This window comes from Poecile atricapillus, chromosome W, assembly GCF_030490865.1.
Source record: "Poecile atricapillus isolate bPoeAtr1 chromosome W, bPoeAtr1.hap1, whole genome shotgun sequence".
Classification (NCBI taxonomy): Eukaryota; Metazoa; Chordata; class Aves; order Passeriformes; family Paridae; genus Poecile; species Poecile atricapillus.
Window position 1 is genome coordinate 38,579,013 of NC_081288.1, and position 22,766 is coordinate 38,601,778.

At 38.3% G+C, this 22,766-nt stretch overlaps 1 protein-coding gene across 2 annotated transcripts in view; it reads right to left on the minus strand.

The window, feature by feature from the left end:
- Positions 1 to 6,541: 6,541 nt before the first annotated feature.
- Positions 6,542 to 22,766, minus strand: part of LOC131592328 (neuron navigator 3) — a 248,044-nt gene continuing 231,819 nt past the window's right edge. For both annotated transcript variants that reach the window (XM_058863752.1, XM_058863751.1), the window contains 10 exons: positions 20,619 to 20,716; positions 19,887 to 19,982; positions 19,463 to 19,631; positions 18,488 to 18,723; positions 16,362 to 16,516; positions 15,404 to 15,475; positions 14,774 to 14,970; positions 14,029 to 14,147; positions 11,159 to 11,362; positions 6,542 to 9,014 (listed from right to left, as the gene is read on the minus strand). In XM_058863752.1, coding sequence (XP_058719735.1) covers positions 8,895 to 9,014; positions 11,159 to 11,362; positions 14,029 to 14,147; positions 14,774 to 14,970; positions 15,404 to 15,475; positions 16,362 to 16,516; positions 18,488 to 18,723; positions 19,463 to 19,631; positions 19,887 to 19,982; positions 20,619 to 20,716 — 1,466 coding nt within the window. In that variant the 3' untranslated portion in view covers positions 6,542 to 8,894. The remainder of the gene's footprint in view (positions 9,015 to 11,158; positions 11,363 to 14,028; positions 14,148 to 14,773; positions 14,971 to 15,403; positions 15,476 to 16,361; positions 16,517 to 18,487; positions 18,724 to 19,462; positions 19,632 to 19,886; positions 19,983 to 20,618; positions 20,717 to 22,766) is intronic.

The following is a 22,766-nucleotide window of genomic DNA, read 5'->3' on the forward strand; positions in this document are numbered from 1 at the left end:
TCATCTGCACCCTGCTGCTCCTAATGAGATTTTTTTGCCATTCACTCCTTAACAATAATGCTCATCCTGACCTTTGTAGAGTAGTTCAACGTGATGCTTCCAAATCACTAAGAAAGTATTAAATAATACTACCTGATCATTATAGTCCTGTGATAACCATGGAAAAATATTTTCTGTGTTTTCCCAGAGCTAATGACTACTTAACAAATATCACTATAGTAACAAGACAATTTCTGATTTTCTTTCAAATTACTAATGACACTTTGCTTCACTTTCAAGATGAGATTTTTTTTCTTGTAATTTCTGAAATTAAGAAATCCTACCATTTTTTACAATAAAAATTCACCTTTCTTGATCACAGAAGTGGCAGTGCTGATATCCTTCTTTTCCTTTAGCCAATCCTTAAGAAAGAGAATAAAACTCCTTTGAAAAAACTCAGTCTGAGAGCAGAATAGCTTTGGAGCCTCTGCTCCCACTGTCCTCTATCCTAGATAAATGTGTGTCCCATCTTATATCCCACAGTCTTCCTCTAGGCTACAAAATACGAGCTATTTAGTTTTGGCAAAGTACTAAAAGCAGTAGAATGTTGCTTTTTAACTTAATATTCCTCAGTCAGCAGAGATGGGGGTAGAGAGAAATCGATGCAAGTAGTGAGGGGCCATGACCTTGCAAGTCATTCAGCTTTTTCAGTGCAAACTTATTACCATGGGTAAGGTACAGGGCTTCCCAGAGGCTGCTGACCTCTGCTGCTGCTGCGGTGGGTCTTGCCAGGGCGCTGGCAGAGCAGTCAGCACTCGGGCAGACTCTGGGAGGGGATGTTGCTGGCTGGATTGTGATTGCCACACTCTGCTCAGCTGTGACAGCATATGCTCAGCATTCAGAGCCAGAAAAGGACATGATGCTGTCCTTGCACACCCTGAGCAGCCAGCAGCCTTCTGGGGAGTGAGGAGATGGACAAGTGAAATGTGTCAGGCAGAGAAAGGGAGCCAAACTGAGTGTCAGCAGGAACAGCAGAGAGAAGAGGAACATGCACGAGAAAGGCAAAAGAAGAAGAAGGGATGTGCTAAGTGGCGTAAGGGTAGAGAGGGGAGTGAACAAAATGCTGAGGAAGGGAAAGGACCTGTGACAGTGACAGGAGATATTTTCTTATCTATGAAAGGATCCAAGCAGAAAAAAAAAAAGGCTAAAGCCTCAATGCTTGGAATTCTCTGACAAAATACCTTCCTTCCTTTGGAAATGGCAGTCCTCAGGGCAGCTTGCAAAGTCTGCCTCAACAAAGCTACCATGGCCACTGCGGTCTAAACAGACTGTTAAAGACCCCATGTTAACAAAAAGTTGATCCATATAGAAATTACCTTAACAGTAACATTCTCTATGTGTATGTGTTGCAAACAATTTCAGCAAAAAGCTTATCTAAAAAATACCACTGGGAAGAAATCCTCCATGCCTCCATTCTAGAAGGAATGGGTGGTTTTGCTCATATTTTCTGAAACAGATCAGAGCAATGTCTGCTTTGTCCCCACCTCCTCCCACACATCTTAGCAATTTTTACCCCATCATCCACTTTAGGACATGTTCCTCCATGGGAGGTGAGGGTAGTGTGGGTATTCATAGTGAGGGATGCCAGGATACCCTACCCACTGGGGCTGCTGGAGCTTCCAGGGGGCTGAGAACCTGAATTCCTGCAACAGGCATCCACTTCTCTGTAGCAAGAAGCTTCATTCACTTGATCCTGAACAAAACTTTACCAGAGCTGCAGATCTCTGAAATTCTGGTTCTGAAGCATCTGCCTGGGGAGCTGGCAGGAAATGAGGACAAAAACATTCTCTGCTTGTGGTACATCCAGAGCCCATTTACTCTGACATTCTTTGGTGCACCATTTTGGCTTCAAAGGACAGCCTTGTTAGGTGGAAACTTCCTGAGCAGCTGTGGTTTGGTGTTCAGCAGGTCTGCTAATAAAACTGAGGGGAAAGAATTCATAGACACAAATAGGAATATGAACCAGACCTCTTTTTTTCGCTTTATCCTGCTCCCTCAGAGGAAGGACTCAGCATAACTGAGAAAATATGGAGGATTATGTGGGTATAGGTGAAATTTCTGTGTATCATACTATGTCCCCAAGAATCAGGCAGAGAGTTTCAATACAACAGCCTTTAAAGCCTGGATATTTGTTTTAAAGTTCACACTGAATTTCAGTCTTATATTTTACATTTTGATTATTGCTTAGTTCAGATCTCCCTCCATATCTTTGACACCTGGTAAGAAAATATTGTGATTAGTTAAAAAAAGTTACCTGACTTATCAAGGAATAGTAACAGCTGAATGATAGTGCTATTTCTTTCAGTATGAACCATTGCCTCCAGCATGGTCTGTAACATTATGCTATAGCTTGTCTGTCCTTCTCTAGGTGGAGCAACATCTCTATTGTTTTGTAGCTAAAAATAGGCAGTTAGGCTTTATGAACAGAAGCTGCTCCACTCCAGAAGAAGAGGAGGCTTCCCTTCATTCTGATTAGCAACATGGACTGAAGGTTTTACTCAACACTACAACTGGAAAAATGGCAAACCACTGAATGCTGTGCCTAAGCATGCAATTACATTATAATTCTTGAGTAATACTCTGCACAGCTGCTACAATGTTCAGCTGAATCTTGCAGCAGTTAGTTGACCACCTTATTCTCTGAAGATGATGGTTTGTAGAGGAATAAATTGCAGGCACTGAAGTTGAAATTAGGGAAGCATTATTCCTAATAATGCTTATTAATATTGCTAATATGCTTAACCCTATATTCAGGACAGAAATTAAAGAACATGACTTACACAGAATACATAGCAAGACTAAACATGTTATTTAACCTCAGAGACCCTTAAGCTAGAGATGAAATTTACTGTGTGTGGACATAGTTTGTTAAACAGGCTGGTAGATTGATACAAGGTAATAACCAGCTCTCAAACAAGCAGTATAATTTTATACTCAGAAACATAACTTGTTTTTACAGGGAAACTAAAGTATTTGAGACACAGACTCTACAAAAGCAGTAATACAAAGACATTAAGTAGTAATGAGATTAATCACAGTAATTACTAATGGAACAACAAAGTTTTCTTATATAGCTTTTAGGTTTCTTATTTCCTCCAGATGAAAAATACATTTGCATTGTAATCTTAGTCCAGTCAAGATGCAAATTCTGCCTCCAGTGTGGCTTTGCACAGCAACAACAAAGAGCCAGTACCATTAGTTCAAAACAGTGCCACTAGCTTGACCTGGAAAAGCAGGGACAGAGTTAGGGTTAGGGTAAAGATCATGGCAGTTATATGAAGAGTATGGTAATGATGGGGCTAAATTATCCATTCTGTCACCAAATTATGTCTGGTGGCTCAAGAACTGCTTTGCAGAAGCCATATCTCTTTCTGGCATGTGGCCTACATGAGTGGAGCAGCTTACCTGCACTGAAGAGTCTGTTTTCAGTCTGTGTATGTCTTTTCACTGCACTTTCAGAGTGCAGCAGGACATATTTAAGGTGCGTTGAATTATTAATGCTAAAATACAGTTCATCAATTTAAATTACTTTTTCATTCACTAAGTCCTTGGGCTTTTATCCTACAGATAATGCACATTTTGTCTGCTTCTTTGTTCTGTCTGAGCCATCCATGATAAAATCATTAGTGCTAGTTATGTGTCACCACATAAATGCTTTATTTTGTTACCAGGTGTCTTCTCTTCCAGGTTTGGCATTTAATTGTCAAGATGCAATTAAGTTTCTTAAACTGTACAATCTAATTTAACAAAAACTGCTGGAAAAACAAGTAAATGCACTAACAAAGGTGAAACATAATTTCTTTTATGAATTTTTTTACTAAAGACATGATTATTCAGGGTGCTTTCTCATTGCTATTTAGCAGCATTTGTTTAAGGCTGCAGCTGAACAAAAAAGAATAAATGCAGTTTAGTGTAGAAAGGCAAGGTCACATGGCCTTGGCTTCAGTTAATTTATCTTTCATGACAGATTCTACTTTCTCCTACTAGTATTATTACCAGCATTACATTTCTCCCATGACAGCGCATCTGGAGCTCTTACACTGCCAAACTTCATGGCAGCGTTTAATTTGTGTGACATTATTCAGTTATCAAGAAAAAGCGCCTGCTGAGAAACACTGTAGTTAGTTAATGATAGCATAAAAAATGAGTTCTTGTAAGCAAGAGCAATGTCTCAAGTACTTTGCTAAAAACACTTCTTTCTGAGGCTGCACTATCCCATTCTGTCATGGGAACCTGGGCATTCACCAAGCAGGTCTCCAGATGAAGGTTAACAGGTAGATATGCTGAGACAGGAGATACAAAATGAGTTTAACAATTAAATTTCATACCTTTTCCCTTAAGTAATGGCAAAGACTGCAGCACTGAATTATAGGAAAAGCATCCTGAGATTGCCCTAGTCTAGTCCTTTTTCTGTGGAAGACTGTCGCCCTGAAAACTCAGCTTCTGAGCTTGCTAACATAGTTTTCTAAAGACTTTCCCAGGACAGTAACTGTAAACATAGATATGTGTACATTCTTTCTGTTACACGTCTTGTGATGGACATCTCTCATGGCCAGTGCAGTGAGAAATTGTTATCCTGACCATCCAATCCCTGGCTGTGGTCAGAAGCCTATAAATCCTGGAGGGAAAAATAAACCTTGCTCTTTCTTTCACCACACCTCGACCTGTGTCCGTGTGATCTATTCATCTTCAGCGGTAACAGAAGACCATCTCTACATATGTAATTTTCAACAGAAACCAATCTAATCCATCTTTGGGGACCTACAGTGATGGAGAAGCCAAGTAACTCATAATGTATTTCCTGTAATATTATATACACGTAGCTTTGTATGCTTATATCCATGTTAACTGAAATACAAATATACCCATGGCACAAGTAGCTGTAAACAATGCAGGTGTAAACAGGAAATCTTCATGGAAGGTCCCACCAGGATTCAACAGGACTCTGCTCTTGACAAAACATAACTTATTACTTTATGTACAAACTGAAAGACAAAGTAAAATGACAGTGCAGGTTTTGGAAATGATGGAAGCTGCTGAAGTTACACATTACGCAGATAATAATTGTAGAGAATTAATCATTTAGTAGGGTGGGCTGATTTGAATATCCTCTTTTAATACAGATAAATTTTCACTCACGTATCTAAGGAAGAAAGAGCATAGTTTATATAGACAGGATTGGACTAAGTATTTCAAAATGATAGAACATGAAAAGAAGTCAGGGTCTTGGTAGATAATTAACTGAACATGAGTTTGCAGTGGGATGATGCAATTAGAGAGTGAATGTCAGCCCTGAAGCCTAAGCAGGGAAAATATGAAGTGGGAGTAGGAAGGTGATATTAGCTCTGTTTATAGCAAATGTAAAAGCACAACAGGAATGCTGTCTGCAACTCTCATACCCACATTTAAGAATGGACTATCGGATAAACCACATAGTCAGAAAGTCCTGCAATAAACATGGTGAGGCATGAAAGGTATGGCTTATTGTGGAAAGCAAGCTGCCTGTCTTATCAAAAAAACAAGCAAAGACTATTGTAAAAGATGTTTCCAATTGTGCCTGGCTTTTTAGTATAAGAAGAAAGGACATAACAAAGTACAGTATGGGATATTATTCTCTTGAAAAAGTGAAATTTAAGTAACATTTAACTGCAAATAAAGCCCTTAAAAAACCCAAACCACCCAGTCAATAATTATCCACATCCTTAATGAGGTGATCAATCTTCTACTCTGTATTGATATGTCTAAAGGTCTTTCCTGGGATATTGCACTTCTAGGAGAAATTGCAGACCCGCTGCTGAGACTTACAGCTGAGATGCTGCAACTTGGAGGAGCATAATGATCTCTTCCAACATCAAAGTCTGTCATTAGGTGACTAAGAATTATACTTTCTTTCTTTGAATTCTATCAAATAATATTGATGTCTACCTGCTGAGGAAGTAGCTCTAAGTTCTTTGAGTTTCAAAATAAGGCATTATACTTCACTGGGTTTGGACATATTTTTTATCACTAAAATCAATAGGCTTGTATTTTAAAATAATCCTGAGAATGAGGAGATTGTGAAGTTGTTTCTGAATGGCATAACCTGTTCCCACCAAGGAAACTGCCATTCAAAAATCCTGCTGAATCATTGGAACTGGAAGCAGTACTTAATTTTGTTTCTACAGAGATTAGTTCTGCTGAATACAGAAAAATCATATCCTTCAGCATGTCATTTTGTTTTCATGTTCATATATTTGAAATAATATCTGTTAAATACTCCTGACTGCAAAAACACCAGACTGTGTTTTCAATAAATAATTCCACTTTAATGGCAAAGTAATAATTTAGACAGATACAGTGTGCACACCTGCAAAAAAAATATACGCAAGCTGGTTTACAAGCTAGAGGAACAATAAACCAATAGAAAATACATCATCCAGTTAAGTCCGATGACACCAAATACTTATTATTAGGGTTTTACAAAGACTACAAAAAATTTCAGATGATTTATTTCACTGTTTCTGTCTATTTACAAGATATGTTACATCAAAAATGTACAAAATATAAAATGTGTACAGACAAATGTTTCACAAACAATTTCTGAGTTGTAAACTAGGTGGACTCACTGAGATGTATTGCAGGAAGTTTTGTGAATGTAATATTGTGTGTTTGTGAGCTAAATATGGCAGGAAAATATTTGCAGGTTTTCTCAGAGCACAAAGTACAAGAAAGAGCAGCTTTGCTTTAGTTCTTTGAGTCAGTCAAGGTGTATGAACTGACATTTTGCATCAGAAATGGATCCAGATTTGGGGGGCACGATGTTGGTCAGACTGAATCCTACGTGCATAAATTCAGAGTTTTATTCAGGGCAATAGCACCGTGTAGAAACCTCTAGGTTCAGCGATGCAGCTCAGTGCCATTTGGAAACTGCATTGATTTCTTTAGGTTACAGCAGGTGGCCACGGGGTGGCCACGAGGAGTGAATAGCACCAGATACACATCCCGAAGGTAACATCCATGGAGGTGTACAGTACATGACTACACAATGCCAGAGCCCTTGGGTACCTTCATAGGTTCATGCACGCCTATTTTAACCTCACGGCTCTCATGGTAAGAGTGTTTCCGGTTACTGTGAGCAGTCTAGATGCAGTCTGGCTGTGGCCTGCTGTGACATATGAACCTTAAACATTTGCAGACTTTTCCCCCCAAAATGTATTGGTTTCATACAGATATTGAGATGTGCTAACTGTAGCATTAATAGCTCCTGCATAGTTGTAACAACTGTAAGTACAGGACAAACACACCAGGTAATAACAGCTTTAGGTTTTGCATTCTGTATTTGTTTGCAACATACAGGAAATCTCAGCAAGTGAAACATCTCTTAACACCAACAGAATAAAATACAATTTTTTTTGTTTGTTTGTTTTTGATTTGATTTGTGCAAGGCTTTTTTTTTCTTTTTTTTTTTTTTCTTTTTCTTTATATTTACAATACCCACCCAGTAGACTGTGCAAAACCAACCCACTTTTACAGTATAAACTCTTCCTCTTCCACAGTGGACATCACTGCTTCAGTGTTCTTTTATGCTGAATTCTTCATGTACAACTATAACAATCAAAACAACATGCTGAAACTAGAGAAAGGAAAAAAAACCAAACCCATATATTTGTGCTCATGCTGCATCAAGTGCATCCAGCTCTGCTGGATAATTATTCAAAACATCTATCCTCCCAAAAATTCCATTCTATGGGACCAAATGGATTTGAGCCGATTTTGTCAGCATTTAGGTGGCAGTGAAAGTGGGTTTAGGGTCCTTGTGTACTTCTGAGGGTAGGCAGAGAAATCTATTCACAAGATAAAAATATTATATAGCAACTGTTCTTTCTCGTATCCATTACTTTAAAAAATCATGATATACAGATATGAGGCTACTATGTTAACTGATGTTTTCTCATTAGTAAATGAAGAAAAAAACAGTGTAAATTACCAATGGTTTAGGAATTAAACCAACTGTAAAACTGTTCTAGAAATCTGTTTTAAGGCAGTGAGACAGCACCATAAGAAATGTTCCTTCTTTCACTGAAAAGGCTCAAACAAATGAAGCCCTAAAAAGCCTTTAATCAGTGTTGGTTAATAATTGGTAGAAAACTGTTGTTAAGGAGTGGGCAGGCGGTTAAAAAAGACCCTTGTGGTAAAAATAACTTTATAAAATCTGTGACTTGTGTACTAAAAACTTGATGGAGCGCATCACCGTGACCATGGCAGTTAGAATTAAATTGGCACTTATCCAGCATATCACAGTCATGTTTTCTGGTGATTGCACAATACTGTTTGTGCTTTCTGAGTTACTATCATCTTTTACTCATTCTGGAATGGGCAGTAGTGTATAACACAAACACCACTGCCATCCTGTGACCAGCACCATGTGGCACAACAGAGGTTAAAAGATAATTAGAAGACTGCATTGTTCATGCAGAACCTCAGGGTAAACTAAAGGAAAAAAAAAAACCCGAAGAAGTTTCACTGTAAACTTGTACAGGGAAACACAGAGAGACAAAGAGAGAGAAAGAGGATAAGGGAAAAAAAATATTCCAGTTTGGCTAACACATGTGCAATCTGCTCAGATGCCCTTGGTCTAGGGCACTTTCCAGTTGACAAATGGAGTCTCACATGGCTCCACAGGTATTGAAACGCCTTGAAATTAAACTAATTCAAGCTTTCCACTTCAATTTTTCTTCCTGACTTTGCAGAGTTAGGTCTCCTGCCTCCCTACAACACACCATTCTTACTCAGAGACCTCGGTGTGCTGCTTTAATACTGGCAGTGGTCTAGTGGAAACAGATTTTACCATCATCCTACAGCAAGATTTGTCCCTTTCAGAGAGTTGATTCAAGGGATGAATCCAAAATGTCGTCATGGTGGCTGGTGCTATCACTGTCACAGCTCTGTGCGCTCGAATAGTTGGCTGCCTCTTGAAGCCTCATTAGCATATTCATCTGAAAGAAGAAAGCAATGTTTACATAATCTTGTCTCATTTAATACTGAACTGACCGTGTTAAAATTTAATTAAGCTCCCTTGCTGTATGAGGTGTGCTGGTACCTAGATGAGAGACCATGCAAAAGGATTTCGGAAAGGGCAGGGTGCTAGCGGCTCCTACTGGCACTCTTTTCATTGCCTTCTGGTTTTTAAATAGAAGTTTAAAGGTCCAAAGAGGGACACAATGGAGCTGCCTGACAACTCTCTTTAATTCAGGGGTGAGGCCAGCTGCAGCTGCAACACTGGCAGAGGAAGGAAGCTGTATCTCAGCTGGACATCTGGGCCCGTATTTGGAGACAGTTAAGCTTCCAGATAATTTTTGGATAGTGTAGATGCATTACACTGGAAAAGCAACTGAAAACATAATCACAGTAACATACCCCCTCTACAACAGAAAGATGGGGAGGGAATGAGAGAGGGTAGACTAATGCCAGCTGCTTCATAAATGAGTCCCATCTGCTGCTGAGGGTCTGACCTCAAGAGTTGAACAGCAACAGATCCTCCTATCCAGGAGAGTAGAGGCCCCCATAATTTAGGGATTACTGGTACTTGAAATCCATCAAAACCTTGAAAATCATCAAATAGCAGCATTAAGATCCAGAAAATTACTTGGATGCTTGATGCCTAACTGTATAACGGGCAGGATTTTATTTATAAAACATCTACTTCTGCCAGCATGCTAAGGACTGTGAGCAATGTTGACAGTACTTCAGCGCTTTTCAAGCAACAAATACACAGTCTTTACAGAAAGCAGACAATGAAAAACCAAAGCCAAAGATGTATTGGTTTGTGTTTTAAGCCCCTACTTCCAGTTAGTTCAGAAATCCTTACATCTCTATGCTTTCAGCTTGGTGAAGTTTTCTCTAGGCACTGAACAGTGTTGAACACTTGTGTAGATTTGCTGAAGCTTTAATAGGTATCCATGCTTGTGAACACAGGATACCTGCAGTGGGTGTTCAATACATCCTGCATGATACCCTGCTTCCACAAGTGCAGTGTCTGCCCACCCATGAGCTCTAGTGGAGCCGGGCAAACTCTCCAGTCACAGCTTTCAAGATTCTGGTATTTACTCAGGTACAGATGCTGACCACAGTGTGCAGGGAGCAGGGGTGAGTGGACACTGAACTCAGGCTGCCCACAGCCTGAGCTTTCACCACAGTGGAGATTATGCTGTGATGGAAGCCTGTCCAATACACTGGAAGCCCAAACCACAACGTCGAAGTATCACCTGAAAGCTTATGGAATGGAAGAGGAGCTCAAATAAGATGATTTTCTACACTTTTTCAGGACACAAGGTCTATTTCTGAATATGAAACAATGGGGCTGAGGAACCATTTTTTTAACACCATTAAGAGTTAAATGCATTTTTCTCTGAGAAATTCCCTTTTTCAAGGGCTGACGGTACTCTAAAAATACAGTTCTCTAAAATGGTATTTTGAATTGCGATGAAGGCAGTCCACAGAGAAAGCACTACACAAGAATAGCAGTTCAACATATGCATTTTAATAGTCCATAATCAGAGGAGGCAATGGTAAACCCAAATGTCTGGGATTGTATTTAAATAAAACAATACGTGGCATTGAGGGAAATCAACTTCTTATCATTTAATGTCAGCACATTTGCATTCCTTCTACAATAAGACTACTATACAGTCATCAGTTATCTTGAAATATTATGAGAAATGGAAGAATGGCTAATTACTATTTCCACTAAATTCTCTACAATAGGTAGGTTAGATAATGTGAATATCGCAATGCTTCATTTCTATAATGTAGGTGAAAGAGTACCCAATGAAGAAGAAAGATGTTTTCATGATAAAACTGATTAATAAGCTGCTGAAAAATGGTATGCAAATAATATAATGATGAAGACCTGATACTTCTGGGTAGATGGGAAATATAAACAATGTAAGGACATATATCATTGTGTTGGCGATGCACACCCTCCTGGCTTCCTTTCATTTTCAACATTTCCATAAATTATCAGAGGATTCATTTTAAAAGCCTATTCTGGAACAGGTGCACAGTACTTTTTTTACTGCAGTTTAACATGTAAGAGTAAAGTGCATGCTGAAAAGCCTTTCCCCAAAAGTTTGAATCTTACCAAGGGATCCCCTTCTGTATCAGTCTGTGGAACGTGCTTAGAGGTTGTTCCTTCCTTTGCTGATGCATAACCTTCATAACCAACATCTTCGGGCCTTAGCTGAAGTAGTGATGGCCACTCATGCTGTAGAGTTGCAGAGCTCCATGGATAGGTATCAGCTACCCACTTGGAGGGATCCTCCCAGGGTGCCCTCTTACCATACATCTATATGGTGGATATAACACAGGTCAGTATTCCACAGAGTTTTCAGTACCAGTCATAACAGCAGAAAAAAAAGTCATCACAAACATCTAAACCATTTTAGAAGGATATTTGCTTTCAGATGTTCCCAGTACTCAGGTAAAATAAGACCTTAAGGAGATCCGAACATCTCCACTAATGCTCCTTCAATACACAGAGTGGCTGTAAGTTGGAAAATGCTCCATAACTAGTGACACTTGTAGACAACAGAAAGTGCTTGGTACAATGTGAAATGAGACCTCGAGGTAATTTGCTTAAAGCATATCAGAGAAATTAACACAGACCTATCAAAAGCATTCAAGTTAATTGGATTTTTTTTGAAGTGAATTAGAAGACGGCAGTACAGATTGTTCACGTCTCCTAGCAAAATGAGATGCTGAAGCAGACATCTGTCCACATCCTAAATGTGACAACTTTCAGAAGGTTAAGAGAACAACTTCACAAGGGATCTATTTTTCTTTACTATGAAGCATAAAATGCTTATGAACCTGGGAGGAGGACAGAGGAAGTAGGAATGAGAATATTGTAATTTTAGGAGATCTGGTAGCTTCCTCACTAAAATTCACCCCTCTCTGTATTGCTGCTCACAAGCAACATGTTAACTGAGAGCCCCTTGGTTGCTGCCTTAAAGATTTCCTTTAGCTGTGACAGTGACACACTGGGATGGGGAGTCATCCACCAGGGCTTTTTGTAATTTCTCCCGCCTCAAACAGTTTCACAGAATCCAAAGAACACCATGCTATTGGCAGGGCACGCACTCACAGAAGATACATGTGGGCTGCACTCCTAAAGGGACTATAACAGGGGAGGACTTCAGTGATAAAGGCAGAATGATGGGTTGTGCTTATCACTGCAACACCTGCTGCCAGGCACTTGCTGACTGCAGAGCTTCAGGTTAGGTAGCCAAGTTCCCTGTATTAGGCACAGAGATACTCAGACTTCTGCCCTGCACTGAGGCTAGGCTGCTACGACAGGGATCTGCCTAAATAAGCCAAGAGAAATGTTTCTCAGAGGTAGCAAGCTAACTCCAGGCTGTAGCACTTCCCTTCATCTGAGATTAACAGTGACTAAATCTTTCCTGGAATTTAGAGCTAGGCTTGTAAATCCTATGTTTGACAAGTGAGTTTGCAAAGTACCTGACCAGAAAGGCAGTTTCTGTCTATCTTTGGTTCCAGGAACACTGAATTATATATTATAAAAGAATTCTGTTTATTATTAATAATTTCATTCTATGGAAGCCATCCAAAGTATATAAAAATTGTTACAGCTCATGAAACAAACATATTTTCTTCTATATGCTGCCATCTTCTGCTCCACAACAGAAGTTTTCATTTAAGCAGTTATCCTGTATGCTTGGGAAAATATGAGCATGAAGAATATCACTGCATTTTTATAACTGGTCTAAACAAGTGCTGTTAATCTCACTGTGGCTGTTCTATCAAATGTTTGTCAGTATTCTGCACAAGGCATAAACACTGTAATTCCCAGAGAGATAAGTAGTTTTAGGAAAGCATGAGATACTCAACAGGCAAGATTCTAAACCTTCATTGCATCAGTATGTCACTGTGTCAATACAGGTGATAAAGAAACTACAGCTGCTTATACAGTTCTTTGCCTTGTCTATAACATTCTTCCCTGCACTATACAGTAATTACTTTTGGTGTCATGTGTGGAAAAAAATGCCTCTCCACAAAGCATCTTTTTAGAGGACACAGAATTGCAGTGCATAAACAAAAAGGAAAAGGGAGAAAGCCAATTAAAGATAGGGAAAAAAAAAAAAAAAAGAGAATGGATTAATGTAAAGATTTAGGTTTCCTCCAAAAATGTGGAATTATCCAAAATCCTAACCTCCTCTGGTATAACCCTGAGAGTTATCCTCCTGGGGAAGACTTCATTGCAACCTTCCAGGGCGCTTATAAAAAAGAGGGGGAACAACATTTTAATGTAGGCAGATAGTGATAGGACAAGGCAGAATGAATTTAAACTAAGACAGGAGAGATTTAGATTGGATGTTAGGAAGAAATTCTTTACAGTGAGGGTGCTGAGACACTGGAACAAGTTTCCCAGAAAAGTTGTGGATGCCCCATCCCTGGAAATGTTTAAGGGCAGCAATTGGATGATCCTTTAGGTCCCTTCCAATCCAAGCCTTTCTATGATTCTAAGAAAACATCCTTGTTCACAAGCTTTTTCCCACAAACCTGTGTACCTACATGTGTATGTAGGTGGTAGGAGGATTACAGAGATCAAAGCTATTTTCTGGCACCAGTGTAAAGCTTATTAACTCTTCCATTCAGGGATAGGCTGAGACTGCCTTGACTCAGGGAGACAATCTGAGCTGTATTTAGCCATGCTGGGAACTCTTTAACCAATGGAAAAAAACCACCTTCCTCCAGTCACAGAGAAGAAACCCTCTTCATAAAATACAAGATATGTTAGTGCTGGAGCAGAAAAAGCCAAATTATACCGAGTAAGAGCATGTCAAAAGGAATTGGAGTCTGCCTTCTATAACCCATCCAAAGATTTTCCTCTTGCAAATGCAACAGCATTCATAACAGGATGCACCATTTAAAAACAGCTTGGAGAAAGCCTTTGAAAGAAATTTAAAAAATTTCTAGGAGCAAATGACATACCTGGAGTCCTTCTCTCACAGCTTCCAGAAGATATGGAACCAGGGAATAGTTCCAAAGGTCAGTGAACCACACTCTGGAGCCATCAACGTCCATAGGGCAAGGGAGGAAGAGACGGGGACCTGAGAAGTCAAGTTGTGTATTAAAAAAGGTAGAACTAGGAAATACACTTGAAATAATCTCAAAATTAAAAGAGCAGTAGCGGAACAAGCTCAAGTTAAGAAAATATTAAAACAGGACTGCATTAAAGGAGCTAGCAGTCTCCTGTTTTTAAAAATGAACTGGTGCCATTTAGACCAATTTTAGGGCCTGATGAACACTTACAAGTTTTATGGCAAAGCTATGTAAAAGCTGACATCTTTGCTAACATAGCTATTCCATTAAAAGACCTCAGGTCCAAAAGTTTTTATCACTGTAATTATACTACAGTGTGAAAACAGGAGAAAAAAATTAAGACTAGGGAAGTTACTATTGGGGGTAATTTTTTTTTAAAGTTTAGATTTAAAAATTTTGATCTTTTACTTGAAAGTATTTAGCAACAAAGGAAGAACTACCAGAAAATATATATATTCTCTCATTAAACCTCCTGTTTTCTTTTAACTCTTTCTGATAACTAGACAAATTCCCCACACCTATGTTATACTTCCCATTGAAACATCGCAACTTAAAAAAAATAATATATTCTTCACAAATCCCTAAAATGCTCAGCCTGCATCCTTATTTCAAAACATTCCACCAATGGACTCACCAATGGTTACATCTGAAGAGCTGTGTGTTTCTAGGAAGCTGTTGAGATGATGCCATGTTTTGGGGATCCAGTCAATGATTTTCATAAGCTCATTATTGCGTATGCTCTTTTCTATTTCAGTTTCAATCAGTTTCCTTCTCAGATATCTGCCTAAGAAACCTTTAACAGGCTCTGTGTGATTAGCACACAGCACCCACCTGGGTAGAAGAGATGAATGTCAAGCAGCAATGAATAGCAAATACATTATTTCCTCTTGAACATATAGATGAAAGTAATGTCATAGAATCTCATTAGTCAGCAAGTATAACCCTGCTCCAGTAAACCTCACTACTGCTCACTGTTTTAACACAGCCATTTCAGGTTCCAGCAGGAAGTCAAGACAATGCTGAAGACAAAATGAAAAGCAGGAATGCAATAATCTTCAGCAACTTTCTAGAGCTGACAGACAGTATTTCTTTTACTATTCCCCAGCACCATTCAGAGACTCATCAATAGAGGAGAGACACTGAAGCTGAACTGAACTGAAATACTTTACTGTGATGAAACACAAGATCAATATTTGTCAAACAACTGGGCTCAGAAGCAGGGAGCTGTGCAAACATGGCCACAGCAAATACAGAATGAATGTACCTGAAATTGTGATGCATCTCCAGATTTGGTGAAGAAGAAACTCCCTGGTTCATGGTTCCAATAATATAGGGACTGGAAATATAAAAGCAGTAAGATTTTTTGAGGGAGAATTAATTTGAATATTCAGAATATATTCCTTCTTATTATCTGTACTAGGCCAATTTCAAGTCTCTGGGTGTACTATAGACATAGATTTAAAATATTTCTGAGGTACCCTTTTTAAAATGTTTATTCTTGTATTATTTCCCTCTTGCACATATTTAGTTTACCAGTGCTCATCTGTAATGAAGAAATAAATAAAGAAACATTGTCTTAATGTAACTCATCATAGCAGGCCTAGCTTTTTAGTTTCAAAAGCCAGTGAATCTCATGAGTAGGACATTGCATGCAATGATTTTATGAAGGCAAGTCCCCATGATGTCACTTTTACAGCAGAAATAACCAATGTTATAGGCCAGTAAAAGTTCTAGAAAACATTATTTTTACTCTTGCTTGAGAATTAAGGACAGTCAGCCAACCTTGTACTTCTGCACTGCGGCTGGAAAACTGTGGGAAGGGAAAATCTGCCAGACACACAGCTCCTTCTGTATGGCATGGTTTATCCCAAATTCCACTATTACAAACTGTAAGCTGTTCTCACGGTACTAATGAGCTTGTGTAATCTGACAGGGTGCAAAGGATAAGACTATCATTGTGCCAAGAGTTTAAGTACATGCTTAAATTTTGTGGTACATTTACATCTCACTGAGAAGCACAGGAGTCATGCAAATGAAGTGAAGGAGACAACTATGTTCTTGGCTGAAAAGGGTTAAAATTATTGAAGCACATAACAGCCTTGCAGATGGCCTCTGGGAGCCTAAGTTTTCACTGGGACATTTTGTTTAGCAAAGCAACAAGGAGCTTTTACTGTTTTAATTGTAAAACCTGTGTGCAAGGAGAGAGAAGAGGTACTACCTACCATTTATTATATTTACAGTTGAGGAAACCATTGAAGATGTCACTTAGTGAACTGATGTGGTGGAGGTTATCAAGAATTATGACAACAGGGAGGTCAGCACCATTGTTGTCAGCACTGCATTGCTCAGCTAAGTTTGCCAGATATTGTCGTAGATCCTTCAGCAGAATTAATTAAAAAAAGAAAAACCAAAATCACAAAAAATGCCCCAAACCCAGAGAAGATTAATCTGATTAGACCATAGATGTAATCTGACTAGAAAAAAAAAAAAAAAAATCAGAAGGACAAAATGACTGCTAAAGAGTTTTCCTTTGGTGAATCACTCAGATGGATCTGCACATGCAGGAAAACATGCTGTTTACTAAGGGCAACATTAAAGTCACATCCTAGGAAAAAACAAAGGTGCTAAACACAAGATAAAGGACTGAAACATTTTGATTTGGAGGATATATTCATTAGAAATCTTCTGATGAAATATCTTATATCCAGAGGAAAATACACCGTAATAAAACATGCCATTTCTTATGGACTGAGATACCCATATTAATTTTTGGAGCTTCATCCTTATGAATGCCACATTTATATACCAAAACCCCACCAGACCGTCACACACCTTTGGTGTATTAAACTTCTCCTTTACATATCTCCTTTCAGCACTCTCACTGAAGATTTGCCTCCCTTCTTGGGGATGCTTTATCACAACTCATAACAAAATTTGTTGTGTAAATTCTTCTTTCCTGTCAGCTGTCTGGCTACTGTTTAGTGCAGAAGTAAAAGAGAGCTTTCTATGATCAAAAAATTTCACAATTTGGTCAAGAGTTGCTCTTGAGAATTTGGGCAAGTCAGGTTTTACAGCTGTATGTCTAGAGGTATCTAATTTCGTCAGGGTTGGAAATGCTCAGTATTACGGGCAAAGTTCCTATTGCCATTTTATTTTCTGGATCAGGGATAGCAGAATCTTTTCTTCTTTCATGGGAACATGCCCTTTTTTTATTTCAAGAAATATTTTTCTTTGCCTTTTTATGATCAGGTGTCTTTCAGGGAACATGATAGGTTTCCTCCATGGAATAGTACCATTTGTATTATTCAAACACCCTTGGTATTTGACAAAGTTGCTCTTTCTTTTTTTATTACAAACTCAAAAATTCTACACAAATTTTGATAGAAGAAAAAGGGGAAAAAAACCCCCAACCAATCCAATCCCAAAAACAACAGACAAACACCAAAACACACAGACTAAGCAATTTACCAGAAATCCAAAAGCTGTCTCTTTTGTGGGACAATTTTCTTTACAGATGTGTATGGTATAACAATAGAACATAAACACATTCTCTGCCAAAGAAAATGGCATCACAAATCCTCTGTATAAAGACAGTGAAAAGCAGTTTATTTTTGCCAGAATGGGCCTTTTTCCCCTTTGGGATCTGTATATTCTCCCTTCTTATGTTAGCATTCATTATGTTCTCTGAAAATTAGAAAGCTCTGGGCAAACCCTTTCATTTCTTTCCCCTAGGTACCAAGAAAGGAGTACACCCAATTCAGGACAGCCAAATGAATATTATCTGTGGCTAGCACAGTAGTCCTGCTAGAATCCTGATAATCTGAGCTATGTAAATCACTGGGGATGTGACATGATATGTGAGGCAATTTCAGTATGGTCAGCTTGCTGACCAATGCACACCAGAAATCATGACAGTTGTATCTCTCCAGTGCTGACTAAGAAACTGAGCCCAAGACAGTAATTTCAAATCACCCCTTTGAAATCTTTGCTAAAAAAGACTGATGTTATCATCATAAAAAAAGCAAGTTACACTAGTATTACTATATAGCCAATCTTCTGACAAAGGAATTACAGACACTCCAAAAATTTAATTTACATAGGGGTTGGACTGCATGTATGATTAAAATGGGTTTCCTCAGGAGGGGGAAAATTGAGACTTCCTTGACAGTGCTTCAGTGGTTTGTTTAGAACAGAAATATCTGGTCCCTGTACATCACTGGGATTGGAGCCTGCATTCTTGTGGGAAGAAATGCTAACTGAGCAGCAAAAGAGTACACCAATTAATGGAATCTGTTCTGCATCATCACTACAAATTGGGCAATAGTTTATGTTTTCAGCTGTAACTTACCTTACTTGACTTGTGATCTATGTTAAAAGTTGCAATTGCATCCTCGGTTTTTTTTCTGCCAGATTTACTTATAATATATTCAGCCAGCCTGTTAGCTAAATAGGTCTTTCCCGTGCCACTGGGTCCCGACAGAATAATTCTGCGATGCTCCATCAGTAAATTAAAGTACCGTTGGGTAATTGGCTTAGGAATTAACGTGTCAAACACAAAACTGTCCAAACTGTTTTCTTCTACTCCTGGAGATAAAAGAAAAGAAAAATGGCCTGTCTTATCCTTGCTAAGGTAGTTATTTGGCCCAGCACCTGATGGCAACAGTGCTATGACCGAAGCAAGGTAAGATACCTCTTAAATCAAATCCTCTACATCAAATTCCCTTTAAAAACTCCTTTACTGCAGAAATACTGGTATCCTTCCACAAAAAATTAAACAGCAGTAGTGAGTTGAGATGAGTGGGAGAGATGCAATCAAAGTAAATGAGAAAAAAAGGCTCAGTGAGGCAAAGATACGTTTCAAATATTACTGGCAACAATGACAAAAAAAGGTCAAAGTGACAGCCACAAGGGTTGCTGGCTGTCACATCAATGTATGTAAGGTCCTCCTGAAGGACCCTCTCCCCTCCAATAGCAAACTCCTACATTTTGAAATGTATAGAATTTTTCCTGTGGAACTGGAACTGAATAAAGCATAAAATTTTCTCATTGTAATCTCTGTTTTGAGGTTGGGTTTTTTGGCCACTGTTTATAAATCTGTACTTTGTTGTGATTTCACAGTCAGGCAGGTGAGGACAGATATTCTTAGATTTCCCTCAAAAGGCTGTGAGAGATATTATGCAATGTCTTAAAGACAGTTTATGTGATGTGTCCTCAAACTAGAGACAATACAGAAAGGTCAGGTGTAAGAATAATAAACACAAAAGGATAGGGAACTGCAGTGTAGAACTCTCCAGTATCTGCAGAAGTATTCTTCAGATTTTACCTTTCAGGTTCACAGTGATGACGTTATTATCTCCAACCAGATATCCACAAGGCAGCAGTTCAGGCACTTCTAGGCTATGGGCTCTAGTTACATCCCCTATACAATAGCTAGCAATGCAGTCAGAGCTTAAACCCAGGCTAGTAGTTGGATCCACTCGAAAAATATACTCCTGAAATTATACGAAAACATAAGCCATAAAAATATTTACTGAATGAAATCTATTTGGAAAACTGCATACAGTCATAAAAAAAAAAAAAAAAGAACTGTGCCATCAGGAATAAAGCTTAATAGTGGTTCTAGCTATATATCAAAAAAGCCTCAAACCAAAACAAAAATTTGGCAAGACAACTCAAAGAATACAGAAATTTTCTAAAATAAAAAAGAAAATTGTAATAATACTGAAGCAAATTTTTCAGTGTCTTACCTTAAAGAGACGTCTGACTACACCATCTAAAACATCCCATTTTGTTTTTCCACTGACTCCAATTGATCCTATCAGGTATGCATGTGGCTTTTGATCCTGCAAAGACATTTTTGGAAACTGGACTAAAAATGGTGCTAGTTAGTTTTCTATGAAGATTCATAGTTTTCCTAATGAAGAATAAGTATATTATTTAGAATGAGAGGTTACAACTTTGGTAGTAATCTCTGTGCCAGAAATAGGTATAGATTTTATTACTTTGATACACCTTTATAAAGAAGGGAATACATAATCTTGTTCTGTTCTTTGCAGCAATTTTTAAAGAGATGACTAAAACTAAAGGTTGCACTGTATTTATAATTTTTTATAAAACAGAACATGAACACATGACAATACAATTTCTCAGCAGCAAATTCATAATTGCACCCTAAGGAGACCAAGGCCTAAATCTAATTTATAATGACTTTTAAACAGAGATGGAAAGCCCCAGGACATCCTACTACTAATTAAACTAAGAATTGGTAGTATCTAAGCCACCACAAAGGCAGAAAAGGTTATATGACATTAGTCTATGGAGTGTGCCTAACAGTATTGAGCATGGATGACAGAGAAGAGATTTGCTCTCTATGGGATATTTCCTTTCAGGTCCTGGCTTAAAATACTGAAAACAAAAATTAAGCTACTATATTCCAGCATTTGCTTGAGCTATAATTCTGCTCTGGGTAATACGCTTACCTTGGCTCGACTATAGCCTTTGTTTATAGTGACTAAAATTTTGACACTATGGCCTTCTTTGTGGAGTGCTCCATCAGTGACATCATCCAACAAAATATCTACATTAAAAGAAAAGAAGTGATCAGTCTGAAAAATTACATCAATTATGCTTACATCATCAGTTCAATATTTGTTCAAATTATTTTTTTTTGTTAAAAAGAAAGGCTGCCATAACAGCAACTTGTAATTGTTATAATCTGTACTTATTTTGAATTCACCATTTCTGTTGGAGGTGAAAAAAAAGTTACAAGTTGTCAATTTTTTTCAGGACTATTAGGAGTTTCAATAATGTAGAAATGAATAGAGAATCCACAAATAAATAAAATCTTGCATTATAGTGTTATCTTTGCTTTCCCTCTTGGAACTTTTTCAAAATTACAGTATGTTCACAAAGTAATGTTGTTTAAAAAATAAATTAAATGTATGTCTTTAAGCACTCATTTATGCCCTTTAGAATGTTTAAAGAAGAGAAAACAAGAAATCCTTGCATTGATATTTTTGCTGTTAAGTAAAGTAGAATTTAATTTCACTTTCCAGATGATTCCTTTACCTTCTGTACATATGGCATGTAAAGAGTCCTTTTCACCCCCACTAGAAAACCGCTTTGGACTCCTCCAGAATATGGGACTCTTATTTTCAGCCATTCCTCTAAGAAAAGGCTTCATTTTTCTTGGAAGTAAAGAGTGATTTTGATCTGCTCTGCACCTCTGTTTATACCACTTCATTAACTCCAAAAATGAGAAAGCAGAAACACTTCTGTTAAAGGCTGGGCCTACAGCTTTATTGCAAATGATAAAAATGCTGCTTTCTTCTAGAAGCTCTCTCAGAGATTTCACTGTTAGACATTTAAACTAACTATAAAATTAGATGAGATTATGGATTTGCATTTTCTTCAAAGGCTAGCACAGTAATCCACTAACCTAAGTCCTGTTTGTTCTTAGTGTGAAAAACATTAACTTCATGACATAGTCTGCACAAGGTCAGATTTCATCCAAATTAAATGAGGTCCCAGTAAGATTCAGTCACTTGCTCAAAGGAAAACCAAAGAAGGCTTATGAGTATAATTTCAATTAAAGTATTAAAAATAAGTTTTCATGTTGAAAGTTTGCTAACCTACATCCAGATCTAGAATGCAGATTCTGCTGTTGGGGTGGTTTTTTTGTTGTTTTGTCTTTTTGTTTGTTGTTCTTTTAATTCATTAAACAAAAAAGCATTTTTTTTGTTTTTTTTTGAGTTTTAATAGATCTATGTTTGCTTTTTCCAGGCAGGAAGATTTTCTGTGTCACCACTGAATGTTTCACTTCACTTGTCTTGCACTTTGGCATATTTGACAAACCTTTGAGCAAAACTAAGAGCTTTGATAATGTCATCATTTGTTTGAGGGCAAATTATGTTATGATCCCCCTGTGAAATTTTTCAATCTCTAAATGACCCTTATGTAGCCCTTTAAATTCATTCTTCTATAAGTCTTTAGGAATGAGGAACCACTCCCTAGCAAAAGAACAAACTCTACTTTCTAAGAGCTCTCTCCATCACTGATACAAGGGGCTGAGATGCCCAAGGGCCTCTAATTTCATGGTGGTACTAATTGCTTTAATTACTCCCTACCAGGTCTGCTTTTTAGGCATGCTATGATTACTTCAGTTCAATTCTTGTCAGAGCTCTGGCACTCTGGGCCAGTCTTGTGCTGGTCCTTGTTTGCTCCCTTTGCTCAGGTGACTGACTGAAATAGGGGTGTCTGGAACCACCAAGCCCCTCCCAGGCTGCCACTCACACTGACCTGGAGGCTATCATCGTACCCTCAGGAAGTGACAGCTTTCGTCATTCCCAGATGACCACGGTCAGCTGAAGACACTGCTCCCGGAAAATGGCGTTTTTATAATATGAAGAGCCAAAACACTCAATTCTCTGAGCTTAAACCTCATCATGATTAACCCTCCCATATCTCAGAGACTTTTGTTCAGCAGTACTCCAGCTGTCTCAGAAATCCCACAAGACTTGGTAGAAAGCTGTCACCCTTCCAAGTTCTCTGGCACGGTAACAAAATGATCATCACAATGATCAAAAATTCTAGATACATAATCAAATGAAATTCTCCACTCCTCATTA